This window comes from Cynoglossus semilaevis, chromosome 1, assembly GCF_000523025.1.
Source record: "Cynoglossus semilaevis isolate Cse_v1.0 chromosome 1, Cse_v1.0, whole genome shotgun sequence".
In the NCBI taxonomy this organism is placed as follows: Eukaryota; Metazoa; Chordata; class Actinopteri; order Pleuronectiformes; family Cynoglossidae; genus Cynoglossus; species Cynoglossus semilaevis.
The window spans coordinates 20,488,754-20,503,973 of NC_024307.1; the positions used below are offsets into that span (position 1 = coordinate 20,488,754).

Here is a 15,220-nt window from a genome sequence, read left to right on the forward strand (position 1 = left end):
CAAATATTGTAGCAATATTTTGGCTAACCTTTATGTGCGTTTCTGATTTCACCTTAAACCTTTTTGTTGTATCTTAGAATAATAATAAGCTAATTAGCTAATGTAGGCTACTAACATTTTGCAAAATCTCTACTGAACTTAACCTAAACAAACCCTGGCTATTAGTGGCTGTACTTTTTTGGCAAGAGATCTCTATTTACAAATCTGATCTACTGTGCTATATACACTGCTACAGTGGAACCTCGGTTATCGAACGCCTCCCTTTTCGAACAGTTCGGTTCATGAACAGAATTTTCAACCAAAACTCGGTTGTTGAACAAGCCAACAATATCAGGTGGGCAGGAAGTGATCCCTTTGCTATTATAGCACATGCTATTACTTCTATTTTTTTTATTAAATAAATCACCATGGGAAAGAAAAGTAGTGAGAACAACAATATAAGTGAAGAAAGATTATACTGAAGCAGGAGAATGGCCCTCGTGTTTTAGATCTGGCTTTACAGTACGGCTTAGTGAAGTTGTTGATTTGTACTACTGATGCTACTGATTTGGATTATTGAAAAGCAGTTGGCTGAAACAGTATTTCAGGGACAATAATTGGTGAGAAAGCGAAGCGTCCAATCACGACTCCTCATTACCAGTAAGGATGAATGAAATTGTCTTTCTTATAGCTTTTTTCAGTTGTGTTTATCTTTTGTTGTTAGATCTAATTATTTTCATTGGCTTCCTGTGTGAACCTGTACAAAATGTTGCTTAAAAAGTTTGAGCAAACAATCATCCAGGGTCCAGGAATGGATTAATCCATTTTACACTGATTCCTATGGGGATAAAATGGTTTTAGTTTTTGAACTTTTCAGTTCACGATCAGCCTTCAGGAATGAATTAAGTTCAAAAACCGAGGTTCCACTGTACATATATATATATATATATATATACATTTTTTTTGTTAATATATTCTGATATTTGTCTGTGATTCATTTCTTTTCACTGATTGTTCTTCAGCATTATTATTATTTTGACAGCATCAATGTTTGGTTTATTCGTCATCTCTTTCCTCTTTCAGCCAGAGGCCTCACTCCCCACCAAACCCCCAAGAAAACGACACCCTAGTTTTGACCTCCAGGCCCTGCTGGCACCACGCAGAGGTGCTTCCACCCCTAAAACCCCCGAGTCTCCAGTGGTCGGAACTAACCGGAACTCCCCCATGTCGTGGTTGGGCAGACGGACATTGGCCGACCCAGTTATTGCAACTGGGATGGCAGCAGCTGTACCAGGATGGAGCAGCGGTGGAGGAGGAGGAGCAAGTGGAGGCGGAGGGGTGTTGATACGAGGAGTGGAGGTCAGCAGTAAGGAGGTGGTGGACCACACAGGGTCGCCGAGGCAGCACGTGCTTCTGGGAAGGACAGAGAGGGAGACGGGCACAGACAGAGCCGGGTCAACCACTCAAAGGTTTGACTTTACTTCCGTTTCTTATACAGTTTTTAAATGTTTGCAGTGTTAGATAAGGCTGAAGTTAAAGTGTGTGGAAATTGTCAAAATAATAATAAAATCAACATCAAGTGCTAAAAGTTTGACTCAGTGGAAAGTCAGCAAAAAAAAAAAGTTTCAAGTCAAGTCCAGATAAAGTTTCATGACAAAGTGAGCATGTTCAATTAGCCAGTAGTATGCTGTGTACAATCTCGTCTGGGTAAACAAAGCTACCAGCAATCGTTCGCAAATGCTCTTATCTCAATTTTAAAACAAGAATCCACATTTTTTAAGCCAAAAACTATTTTCCACTGTCATTTACCTTATTTTTTGCTTTATTTTGCAATATAGCGAACATTACGTGAGATCGAATTTAAAATAAAAAATCTGTGACGTACTGAGGGAGTGAAAGGAGAACCACGATATAGAGAGGGAACACTGTACATAGGGTCAAGTTAAGGCCAAAGTCACTGAGATTCAGTCAAGTATCATTTAAGTCAGGGTCTGTATCACTGAAGAAATTCAAGTTTGATTCAAGTCTGAGTCCAATTCCTCAAGCATTTTAAACCTGCAGGTTAGAGAAAAGGCTTTGTATCCAGTGTTTCAAGGCAGAGATTGAGTCACAATCCTTAAAATCGAGTCAAACACTGCAATCAGAACCTAGTTACGTTCTCAGGGTTCCTGTGGTCCCTGAAGAGAAATTAAACGTTGATTAAAGTTTGATTTCATAAGATAAGTCTAAGTCCTCTTATGATAGTTGCAAATCTGTAGCCTTAGACATCACTGCCTCAGACGCACAGGGCCTTTAAATATGCAAAGCAGAAGTGAATTAGGTAAAAGGTCTGCCTGAAATCTAATAAAGAGGTGATTCATCCTCCCTGAGCTATTTCAGGCAAACTGAAGTCAGGCTGATTCCATCAGTTGGCATCAAATCAAACACCATTTTGTTACAATGTGATGTGTGATTTCTGCCCACTTGTTAAACCCTTTACTCCCTTTTCTCCTCTTGTTCATACCTTTCTTATCTGACTCATTCCTCCTTTTTTCTCTCTTGTGTCTTCCTGCGGTCTGTCCTCCAGTAAGCTCTACCTGCTCTGGTGCCGTATGCTCAGTTCAGAGAGGCAGTATGTGACTGTGCTCAAGGGCGTGGAGGAGACATACCTCCCTCTGCTGGAGCTCTCAGACACTCCAGCCCCTATCAGGGGCAAAGGCGAATCCCTGTTCCCCAACTGGGCCGGCCTGAGCTCCTTCCACTCGCAGAACCTTCTCCCTGCCATGGAGGGCGCTCTTGTACAGAGCCTGCTGCAGCAGGACTGCTTCAGCAAATACGTAAGTACACAATAGATCCTGCCCCAATTGTTGCGGTTCCACTATAGATTAGGTTTCCTTCTCAAATCACATCACATTAACAATTTTATAGAAAAACCAAGATTGGCAGAATGCAGCCCACTCTAAAGAACACAGCCATGAGTCATCATAGCACATTTCTTGCACAAATCCATATATTTTTAAAGGACTCCTTTTCCCACAGAAAGACAAGATGAATCCTGACTAAAGGCTAAATACTTTTCTATTGATCTATTTTTTCCCCTATCACAGAGGGATCAGTTTCTCCAGTATTCACACTACATCAGAAACAAACCAGAGCTGGACTCTCCCCTGGTCACACAGGCGGCTGAATTTTTTAAGGTAAGATTTCTTAACCAGGAATGTGTGGAGTTAGCCAAATTAGCTAAAACTGCTCACAAAACACAACCTGTTTTTTACTTTAACAGTGTAAAGAACAATAAAAATGATAACTATGTCGAGGTCACTTGGTTCGCTGTTTATTTCCCAGAAAATGAGTGTGAGACCATCACAAAGACTGAAAAGTAACAGTGGCAGCAATTAAACCTGAACTGTACAAAGTTAAAGTAATTACCTGTTCTGCCTGCAGTAGAAAAACCCATTAAAGAAAAATTATCCAGGAAGTAATTTCTGCTTGCGTGCAACAATTAACTCTAACTAATGTGTCGGCACAGTCTTGAGATTATTTTTAAAAAATTACATATTTAAGTCAGGGAGGAGCAGTTCTTTTATATGGCCACAAGGGGGTAGTAGAAGCTGTATAGCAGCAGCAGGTTTTTTAACAGCTTGAAGATGATGGCTGCAGGATGTAGGTTTATGGTTACTCTGACGACAATGGTGATAAATGTGCGACTTAGGTTAAATGATGACGATGATGGTGATGATGACAGTGATGATTGTTACCGTGAAGAACAGCCTGTCAGGAACCAGACTGGAGGGAAATTACCAGGAGCAGTAGCATGTGAAAATAAATTGGGGCCTTTAGGCTTTGGCGACTGAAACTGAAACTGTGTTTTCATAAAACTATTTCCAGATCTGGTCTAAAAACACCAAAGGCCCAACTGCTCCTGCTGTGGTACTAGAGACTTCTTATATTGAAGTGTTAAGATGGAAACTGCTCAGATTTGACCAGGTTTCTACCAAAAGGTGTTTTGTTTACATCTTGATTCAAAGTGAGCATGGTGTAGTTAGATAAAATAACAGTGTTGGTCAAAAATATGCAAATAGCTAACAGTTAGCCAACAGACAAATGTAAAGAAAATAACATAAGCAACAACAACAAAAAACGGTTCAAAAAAGGGATAGAAGTTAAATATTAGCTGGAGACAGCCAAAGACCAGAAGAGATAAAGGTTAGCCAAAAATGAAGGTTAAAAACAACAAGTTAGACAAAATTGTTCAAAATAGCTATACGTTAGCTAAAATTAGCTCAAGAATAGCTAATGATTAAGCAAAAATAATAATAATTAGCCTATTTTAAGCTGGAGACCCCATGACGTCTAACACATCTCTACTCTCTCACACTCCTCCCCTCTCCTCTTCCTCCCTTGTTGCAGTCCAAACTCCCCGCTGCCTCCCCTCTGTCCCCCCTCTCCTTCCCTCACTGCCTTCAGGCTCCCACTCAGCGCCTGGAGCAGTACTGTGAGGCCCTGGAGGAGCTGGGAGGGCTGAACTCCACCTCTGACTCCGCCCTCTCCATCCTCAGACACGCCCAGCGGCACGGCGAGGACCTCCGGGCCAGTGACCTCATCACCGGATGCCCGGTGAGAACGCCTGTCCCAGTTTAATGACTGAGCCCCACTTTCTTTCCTCAGAGGGAACAGGAAGTGAGATGAGGTCAGGACAGTAAAGGAGCGAGGTACAGAGACTTTCACTGAGGCTAATTATGTCGTTATCATTAGACGTTCAAGGCTTTAAATACAAGACTAAAAATGAAGTTCTCAGACAGATGTTTAGAAAAAAAATGAGGCACCATTTGAAGTATGTGAGATGGGATGCATTTATAAGAAGTTGTGATGGAGAAATTCCAAGTAGACTGGATGTTTGGGTAACGTACTGACAGCAGAACTCTTGTTGGTCTGATTTAAGCTCTACATTCGACTACTATTTTTGGGATTTTTCTAGCTATAAAAAAACACACGTTTTGCTGTTAAAACAAGCCATTTCCTAAAAAGTCCTGCATGGCATGCTGGATGTCCAGAGCTCCACTGGGACAACCTGGTGTTTAACAAGTCAGGACACAGATTAGCAGCTGTGTGCTGGACGTCAATGACACGGTGACCATCAAGCACAACAAGAGGTGTTGTCCTCTGACCTCAGTGTCTAAGTCACTTCTCATACAAATACTGTAACAGCAGTTCAGATAAAGGATGAAGGACATGAGGGGAAGATGACAGTGTCACTTACATGTGTGTGATTTCAGACTCCAACGTCAGAGCGCGGTGATCTGGTTCGTCAAGGCGAGCTAATGGTGTGTGGAGGTGCCCGCAGGAAAAGGACAGGCATCAGGAATGTTTTCCTGTACCAATACGTGATCATTTTCACCAAAAAGAAGAGCCCTGGGCCGGGACGCATCGCCTACAGCTACAAACACAGCATCAAGGTGTGACAAGTGTTTCTTCTTTCATTTTCTTTTTCAAGTGGCTGAACTTTGGTCTAAAAGAGGGATTACAAGTGAAAAATGATCTGTATTTCCCAACATAGACCAGTGAAATGGGTCTGACCCAGAGTGTTGGTGAAGACGGGCTCAAGTTTGAGGTCTGGGTTCGTCAGGCTCCAAGAACCAAAGACTGTGTCACGCTGCAAGCACGGGACAGGGAAGACAGGCAGGCCTGGACCCATGATGTTGCCCAGCTACTGTGGACCCACGCCATCAACAACACAGGTACAGTGTAACCTACGACCCCGAGGCCTAACACTGGGGCACCGTTAGGAAAAGCGGACAAAAAGTTCTCACCAAAGTTGTTTCAATTTGTAAAAAAAATATTTTAGTTGTTTTTTAGGTTAAACAAAAATATTTCTATCTGCTTGTGTTTCATCATTGTCACAGCAAAACAACATGATGTCACTGTTTCTTCTACTCAAAGAACCAACAGTATTCAAAATAGATGATAGGCTAAGCAGCTGGCTCACAAGGTTACTTCAGGCACTTGAAGCACTTTTGTACATTTGCATTTTTTTTACTGTAAATATCTTTTCAGGAAAGTTTGACTTCTTATGATAATACCTTTTTAAACTGTAGGTACAAAATATTTGCAGATTTTCTCCGCGCTATAATTGTTTTTGTCCTTTGTACCATTTTAGTCGGGAACCCTCATCTGTAAGACAGGAAGTTTAAAGGCCACTTTCCCAAAGTTCAGCCTAAATGTAAACAAAGTTGGATGAATTCTCCTCATGTACTTTAGTTTTCAAAGCTTCTGGTGTTTTTGACTTTAAAGGAAACAGACATGTCCTGGTCTGCATGCAACACTTTCCACTGAGTTAAAGAGATAAAAATATCAGCCTTGTTGCTGATTTTTTTATATTTCTTTCCGAGCATAGGTTTCTGCGCTGCTATCACATGTCATATTCTTGTATCTTTGAAACCTTGCATCGCTGCCTCACTCCTTCCTGCCGCTGGCTTAGATTACAGATTACAGTACCACGCTGGACAAGAGGCACTGCAGCTGGCAGAAGACGCGACAGAGGCACTGAGATGTTTCTTTGGTGCAGTTACTCTGTGTTTGAACCGTTGTTCTCACCTCCCAGGGTGGAAAACAAACTGGATTTTCCCACTCGGTGCAGGTCCTTACTGTACACCAACAGAACAACAACCGTCCTTAATTGTTCTTTTACAAAACAATGCACACTTACAAGCTCTGTTCTGCTCAGAGGGCTGCCTCCTACACACCGTGCAGCCTGCAGGGGCTGGGTGGGCCAGCTCTGATTGGACACCAACAGAAGTAAATATTCATTAAATGTGATTGACAGTCTCTCCCAAACACAAAAACATATATGACCAAATTCAGGTGCACGTCATCAAGTGGGGCATGACTGTCCAAGTTACAGAAAGTCCAACATCCAGGTTGGTGTTTCTGACATTTTGATGATGGGAATTGAAGCCTTAAGAGTGCAGTTAAGGTAATGGCGCAGATGTCTGAAAAGTCTGGGTGTTCTCTAGATTATCTGACCCTGTTAGCCTGTAGGTGGAGCAAAACCAGAAGTAAAGACAGGAGAGAACTTTTTGTTATTACGTATTGCAGAGCGTCTAGGAGTCAATTTAAAAAAAGGGTCAGGGTCAGTGAGTGCACAGAGACCAGATCACTGTCCTGGAAAGAACTGTGGTGCAATGACCAGGTCAAACAGTCTTTCCTTAGTCGGCTGATCTGTTGCCAACCCTAGGAAAATTGGAGCCGTAGCAAAGAACACAGCCTCAGTCATGTTTCACCGTGTGACTAGAGAGAATGAGAGTTTTCAGACGAAGGACACAGACCAAAAATTACACAGTGTAATTGGAACTCATCTGAACTCCTTTTCCTTCTACAGAATTATGCCTGAAGGAGTCTCTCTGCATGGGCGTCTCCAGTAAACTGCTGCTGGACGCAACAGGAACTCCTATTTCAGAACTGGACTCCATCTACAGCCTGAACGACAGAGGTGAGGTGCACACATGGACGCAGCACCTTGGCACAATAAAGGCCGCCTGAAGTTTCATCATCTGAACTATCCTTATAATCCAGTGTGTAAAAAGTTGTGGAGTTTGTTGGTGGTACTGAAAACTCAGAGAAAGGAGTCCCTCGTTTTAATGAGTGAGTCAGTGAACTACGGTGGCCTTCACAGAGGGTTAGGGTTAACAACCTTATAATTGACTAGTTGATGCAGTGGGCCCCTGATATAGAACTATTACTGACATCAACCCATTCACAGCTCAACTAAACTTTATTTGAGACACTGGCATTTTTAAAAATACAAATGACTAATGCTTACTCCTGTGTGGAACAATGCAGTGTGCTAAATGTTACACACAGGGTCCTGAAGTTGAACTATTTATAGGGCTATTGTTATAAAGCATCCTTAAGGTGTTTAATTACCCGAATACTGTATCTTTAGCTAAGGTAAAAAAAAAAAGGTGGTTGTGATCAGATGTCACGTACAGCAGGTGTCGAGTTTTAGTGTGAAACCACAGAGCTCCACTCCTTTTACAGAAATAAAGTAGTATAAAGTAAAAAGTATTTTTCTCAGCTCAGGACAGGAGCTGCAGGAAGTCGGTCGCCCGGTTTCACGTGACCCGGTCAGATTACATCACTGATCCAAGGCTGCTTTTGTGCTGGAGATGAAGTTCTGAGATAACGGCTGTGAAACAAAGTGTGTCCTGCCCTGGGTGGATCTGCACTTATAACAAAGTGATAATGATAACATGGTGCTTTTCAGTTAAGTACAAGGGTAGAATCAGGGTTTCTTTACACAAGGGTTCCTCAGATTTGTCTGAAAATCAGAGGAGCTACGACATGTCTGACATGGAGACACAGTCCTGATCTTGGACGCCCTGTGTTCAGCCACCAGGGACAGAAAGAATCATATAGAACCACTGGTCAGACTCCACTGCAGCTACAGAGTGCCCATTGATTCACTGAGGAGTGTAATGCACATACTGCTCACCAGGTGTCTCATTGAGTGTAGCAGCAGCTCAGGATTTCAATGCAGGAATTGTCCTCTGGGAGAGAAGACGGTGGGAGAAATCCATTGAATGGGATGAGAGAGGTGGAGAGAGAGAGAGAGAGAGAGAGGAGGAGAAAAAAAATGCCTTCTCACTGTGACTCCTCTTTCTTTGTCTCTCCCACGCCCAGTCTACCACCATGATTCCAAAAAGAGATTTCATGACACGGTGGTTTCTGCAGAATAGAATGAAACGCACGGATATACTGTATATGTGGGGAAAAGGAAAACAGGATTCATGCCTGAATGCCAAAGTGATACATGCTGGAGGAATAAAACGTTAGAAGAAAGCAGTGAGCTGCATCGTGTTAGTCACGCTGTGTGTTAAAATCAACACTCTCACACACAACTGCTGTGTCTCACACACACACTCTCTCCCTCTCTCTCTCTCTCTCTCTCTCAGTCCACAGTAGCTGCTCAGACTCCTCCTCTGTCGGCAGTCAGAAGGAGGGGGGATCCCCGGCCTCTGGGAGGGACCCAAGGAGAAGCTCCGGCTCAGCGAGCTTCTCACAGGTGGGTCCAAAGAAGGGAGAAAAAAAAAATCATGAATGAAACCATCCACTACTATTACTACTATTAATAGAGTGTGTGTATCCTTGAAATACAGCAGTATCAAATGAAGAAAATTTGTCAGAACTCTTTGCACAGAGTCTCACCAGACTTTGGACAAGTCGATCATGTAAACACGACCAAAGAAAGAACTTTTTAAATGACTTTTTGGAGCTGCAACTGTTAAAAAATATGGTGGGGGAAATTCTTAAAATAGTTCTCAATGTCCCACTCCATTTATGTATGAATTCATTTGTGAATTAAAATGTAGCAGGAATTAAATCATTCCTAAAATTGGTCAAAACTGTGGTCCATTCATTGTCCTCAACAATATTAATCAGTCTACAGTCCCTGGCAACAGTCAGTCTCGTCAGTAGTAGACTGTAGTATACTGTATATACTGTAGCGTGTGTGGGGCTCAGACAGAAGAATAAACACTGAAAACAATATGTTTAAAGGGAATATAACGTATGTGTGTATAAGTTTATCTTAGAGAAAGACGGGAGAGTTCTCTTGGCATCATCTGCACTATAAAGTTGATTCATTTTGGCTCCACACACACACACGCTCACACTGTCTCTCACTGAGGCACAAACACACGTACACAAAAATTCCCCCGTCTCCTCACCTAGCAAACGGAATATGGCAGATTGGCAAACAGACTGTGCGGCGAGCAGAGCGACAGACAGACGGACACGGGCAGAACAAACACACAGAACAAACAGATCTGCATACATTCCACAACAAAGAGGCATTTAACCGCTTCTGCACACACACGTGCACGCACATCGAGTACGCACACACACTCCAGCAGGGGATACGCTGTGACATTTTCTGTGTTTTCTGTGATTTGCTCCTCAGGGTCAGTCGCCCTCTACAGCTGTGTAACTGTCACTGTCACCACAGTAAGTAGCTGCCTTCACTCAAACATATTTTATTTCCACACCACATGTAAGAATTCCACGGAAAACTTTTGCAGTTCTTACCTACGGTGCCCACTAAACAAAATTACTTTACTCATCCTGCAGGGGGTGCCATAAACAAATTTCTAATGCTGGTTATAGCAAATGCACCTCAGTACAGACTATAGTGGAGCTGGTAGTGGTTCCCAAGGAGCTATTGCATTCAACTATGTGGTGTTTAACTACCGATCTGAAACCTTTACACCTCCATTCCAGACACAGACACTGTTCAAATTACACTGCAGAAATAGTTTGATTAGAATCATTTAGTTCAAATCTATCCACAGTTTTGACTTTTAAAACAAATGATTTTCCTGCGTGCTAACTTTGTTTCCTCAACCCTTTTTCCCACTTAGGAACTGGACCAATTCAATCATCTCTCTTCCACCTGTGGCCAAGCCCAACCGGACTACAGGGAGCAGGTGGTCATGAAAGGAGACCCTGAGCCTCTGTTTGAACTTCTTCCACATGCTTGCTCCCATTTATTACAGCTCCTAAAACAAATACGGAGACGGCAGATTATCTGGAGCATGGCTGCTGCTCTGCTCTCTCCCACTTTTCTGTTAACCCTTCTGGTTCCCTTTAGAAAGCAAACACTGCATCTTAAAAGGATCAAAACTGGCCCAGTTCAAAAGCCTGACAAGCACCAGCAGGGGCTCCTTGCACTCCGCCATTTTGGATCTGCCACTCTCAGTTTCTGGCAGAGTCGCTGACACTGACGGCACTTCAGCCACAACAGTGCAGCCATTGTCCACCCTGCGGCTTCCCGCTAAGCCAAACCACTTGGTTCAAACCAATGACTGCCTTTGACTGAACGTATCACATGCTCCAGCATCTGAAAATAAACAGGAAGTAATATGCAGGGTGTAAATCCAGATTAGAGAATCCATTGTGTACTTATATCATATATCATATATCAACTGTATTTTCTTTTCTCCCTGTGTACAAACATTAGAGCGGCCAAGCCTAGGTGTGATTGCATCTATGTAAATGAGGCTGGGGCGGTGTGTCCGCGCGCGCACACACACAGACACAGACACACACACACACACATACAAACGGAGACATGCAGTGTCTGTCAACACATGCAGTCATTCTCGTTGTTACAAGACAGTGGAGACACTGTTCACATTCACATGCCTGCACATCCTCACTGTGTTCATGTTAGAGTCTGATGCAGTGGCTAAAACCAACGACGGGCGAGGTTACACATCAACGCCTCGACAACGAACCCCAACGTCTTAGACTATCATAATTCACTGCTATATGTCACATAAACATTTCTGTATGATTATTGTAATTGATAATATTATTAACCATTGTGTTTGATCCAAAGTCGAACTTATGTTTATAACATTAGCATCATCTTAAAGATGTTTGGGTTTTTTTTTTCTGTTAATGACTTTAACCTCATACTTTCTCAGTATACAATGCTACGGTAGTGTTCCAAAGGTATAAAAGGGTGTCTGTGCAATGTGGGTTTGTGTACAAAGAGGTATTTTCATATCATTCAGCTTTTAAAGTGGAGTAGATGGATTACAATGAACAGAGGTGGGTCTGTTTTTATCTTCTTTATGAACAGTATATGATCCAGTTTTACTGGTCCTGTCTTTGCTGCCAGAAAACATGAACCTTATCTGTTTGTGCGTCACGAAATCCGATCAAATGTGATTTCTAGGTCAGGTCCCACAGAGAGGTTTCCCTCAATTTGTTCCCCCCAGTTTTGTTAAAAAGAAGAGTTTGTTCTTTGGTGTCGAGTGTTAGCAAAGACCACTGACGCTAAAAGGCCGATGTGTAGCTTAAACAAACAGCTGGTGATCTAAAAGTAGATGGAAATACTTTTCTGTCTAAACAGAAATCAGCTGCTAGGACCTGGATCCCACTTCTCAACATGATACTGTGTTGTTTTAACTGTGTAAACACGCCACACTTTGTTTTTCGCTAAAGATGTCTGCTATAAGCTAACGCTAAATGCCATTTAAAGCATTAATACATGGACTTCTTAGGGTGTACAAGAATTGAAACCTTCAAGTTTCAAAATTAGCATAAAGCTACTTTGATAAAAGACAAACAAGTAATTAAATGTTATTAATTGTAATAAAAGCACACAGAGCAGGTTGTTATCTGTAGTTTACAGCATTTTGGTCAACTAGCTTGCAGTATTACAGTAGTATTACAGTATTACACTGCCACCTGTTCGACATAGCTTTATCATTCGCCAAAGATACTGTATCTACCATTGCAGCGATAAGGTTAAATTCACAACCTTCATTTTATTGTGTACTTTGTATGAGTGTTGAAATATAACAAACAAAAGGTTTTTTTTTTTTTAATTATTCCTAGGTTTGCATTACTTTAATGCATATGTCATTTAATGGAAATTTGTAACATGAGCCAAATTGTATGTGTAAGGATTTGTCTGTGGGTTCTGATTCAGTGTTTGGAAATGATTCCATTATATAAACCCTGTCAATTTATGTATTGCGGCCAGAGAAATGGTTATAATATAATATTTTTTATGCAAAGCTGTAGTTCATATTTTATGGCAGCCAGGATGCTGTGAGTAAAACCAATCAACAACCACTTACAGCTCTGATTGTACGAACCATGCATCAAAAAAAACAACACACACACACACACACACTTGAGGTACAATGTGATTTCTGCATGGTAGGGAGAGCAGACAACAGCAGTGGCTGTGGTGGCGGGAGGAGGCCGTGCACGTGTCTGCACACAACGGCGGCACTTTGTCAACCGTTATCAGATTTAGCACGTCTCATATCTGCATCCAAATTCAGAAATTGCAAATGGCTATTGAGCTGTTTCTGAATCAATATGTAATTTGTTGGCTCGCAGTGACTCCCGTACCATCGCCACCACCCTCCTCCTCTCAAACTCCACGGCCGTATACTTCATAGCCTTTAGCTGTTTGGTACATTGCGTGTTATTGGAAGCGATTTAATGAACACCATCTTTCATTCCCACTGCAGTATAGATTGTCATATGCAGAAATCTCTCACGTCTGTTTCACCAAAGTAGTAATTATGTACAGAAACTTTTCTAATGCTATATATTATATTCTCCTACTTATAAATATATATATGTATAATGACACCAGGCCATGATGTTTACATATTTTGAAAATGTTGAAAACACATGTAATGCTGACTTGATCTTTGTACTTTTTACTCCTTAACATGTGTGTTTTCAATGTGTTGAAGTAAAACTGGATGGAAGCTCAGACTCTTTACTGCAGTACTACAAATACAGAGCGTACATCAGAAATCGATGTGACCGTTATATAATGGGTTTGTGGGGCCTAACCTGAGGTCCACTGGATTGTTGTCAGTCACACCTGGTGTTTACCCGCCTTCACATATATTTGGTGAACATTTAGGCCTTCATGAGCAATTTAATCAAAATTTTTTTGATTTACGTTCAACAATTTTCTTTGAACAATTTTTTAGCCAATCTGCTCTAGTTGCCCATCTTTGACTTGTCAGATGTCTGTCGTCCTCCTGGACACTTTTTGGCCTTTTTTCTAACGTCAAGGTATTTTAAGGCTAGTGTTTCTTTTTTTGGCAAACATCAAACATTTTTTTTGCATGCATTTAAACTACTTTTAGCTGTCTTTTATCTCGTGTACTGTGGTGAAAGTACAGAGCACACCAACGCTCACAATGAAATGTATCTTCTGCCTTTAACCCATCACCTTAGTGAGCAGAGGTGGCAGTTCAAGCTGAGGGCCCAGGACGCAGACTTGTTTCACCTCAGTGGTGAAACAAGTCTGCGTCCTTAACCAGCAGTTTTTTTGTTTTTTGTTTTGGTTAAATTTGAGTCTTTTTTCTGGCCAAGCTTTTTTGGCTGTTTATTTAAGAACCATGATAACCTTTGCTTAAATATTGTTGCCTAGCCTTTGGCTGTGTTTATTTTTGTTAGCCTTTATTTGGCCTTTGAGGCTAAATACCAGAACGATCCAGTAGTCAGTCAGAAGTGAAGAAGCCTCCTGAATGAGAAACCTTCTCCGTCCAGTTGACCTCCATGTAACTATTTTGGACATTTTCATTTAAATTCAGCAAAAACGTATCTCTTACATCAATCGATTTATTTTTAGCTGGTTGGTATTTTCTCAGGCCAACTTATCTATTGGCTCGTATTCAACTATTTCGGGGAGTTGCGTGCTGTGTGTTACAGTAACCTGTCTACATTTTCACAGGGTTGGTGCAAATGTTTTCTGTGTAGCCATGCCATGCAGTTTTAGATATTTGCCCCAGAGCTCCTGCTAATTTCCAACCCAGTCCTGGTCGGGATCTTGTCTGGAATCTAACCTCAAAATACGAAGGCCGTAACCTCGCAACCTCAGGCCGACAGTAACGAGTGAGGTCTCCCATCTCTGAACACCAGCTGTGCTGCGACTACGACCGCCCTCCGCCTCCATCGGCTTCACAAAAAGCCAAATGATTAGATAACTGTGCTTCAGTGCCATATCAAATAGTTGTAGGGATCAAANGACAAGACCGAGAGCATGAGTGTGGGTACGTGTGTGTGTCCATCTGTTCATGTGAGCGACTTGGAGAGGAATGAGAGATAAAGGCCGACGTAAAAAAGAAGAAAGATGGAGGGGGGCAACAGGAAGGGGCAGAACAGAGCGAGGGAGAGACAGAGGAGAAGGGCAGGAGACAGTAGGTGGGAATGATGGGAAATGAGTGAGGGCGAAAGGGGGCAGACAGACAGAGAGGCACAGTGGAGGGGAGAGCAGGAGCACAAGGAGAAAGAAAGAAACAGAGAGAAGGAGAAGAATGGAGAGAAGGGCTTATAGGAGGAGAGGGAGACACAAAGTAGACTTGGAACTTTTTTTCTCTCTTCTCCTTACTCCTAAGAACTAAGAGAGGGCGAGAGAGCTGCAGAATAGATGAAGAAGAGAGGGAGAGAGAGAGAGTGAGGGTAAAAAGGGGGATGTTGACAAAGCAGCGAGACTGTGGCGAACAAAGAGAACGTGAAGAGAATGAGTCGGGGGAAACATCAAAGGGATTTTTCAGGCCTGGTTACCGGGACAACAGACATTTGCATGCGATTAGCTTTTTACATCATATTAAGAAGGGTACGGGTGAAGGGGGGCGGGGGGTGACTGAGGGAGGCAGCTATAGATCATACACACACACACACTGTATGAGATGAGTGAAGAGAGAGGGAGAGAAAGAAG

The 15,220-nt window shown here is 42.2% G+C and overlaps 1 protein-coding gene across 1 annotated transcript in view; it reads left to right on the plus strand.

The window, feature by feature from the left end:
- arhgef40 (Rho guanine nucleotide exchange factor (GEF) 40) overlaps positions 1-13,253 on the plus strand; it is a 32,411-nt gene extending 19,158 nt beyond the window's left edge. The window contains exons 18-27 of the mRNA XM_008318504.3: positions 1,063-1,448; positions 2,546-2,795; positions 3,066-3,155; positions 4,369-4,575; positions 5,235-5,414; positions 5,516-5,696; positions 7,337-7,447; positions 8,910-9,019; positions 9,917-9,960; positions 10,374-13,253. Of these exons, the coding sequence (XP_008316726.1) occupies positions 1,063-1,448; positions 2,546-2,795; positions 3,066-3,155; positions 4,369-4,575; positions 5,235-5,414; positions 5,516-5,696; positions 7,337-7,447; positions 8,910-9,019; positions 9,917-9,943 (1,542 nt within the window). The 3' untranslated portion in view covers positions 9,944-9,960; positions 10,374-13,253. The remainder of the gene's footprint in view (positions 1-1,062; positions 1,449-2,545; positions 2,796-3,065; positions 3,156-4,368; positions 4,576-5,234; positions 5,415-5,515; positions 5,697-7,336; positions 7,448-8,909; positions 9,020-9,916; positions 9,961-10,373) is intronic.
- Positions 13,254-15,220: the final 1,967 nt, after the last annotated feature.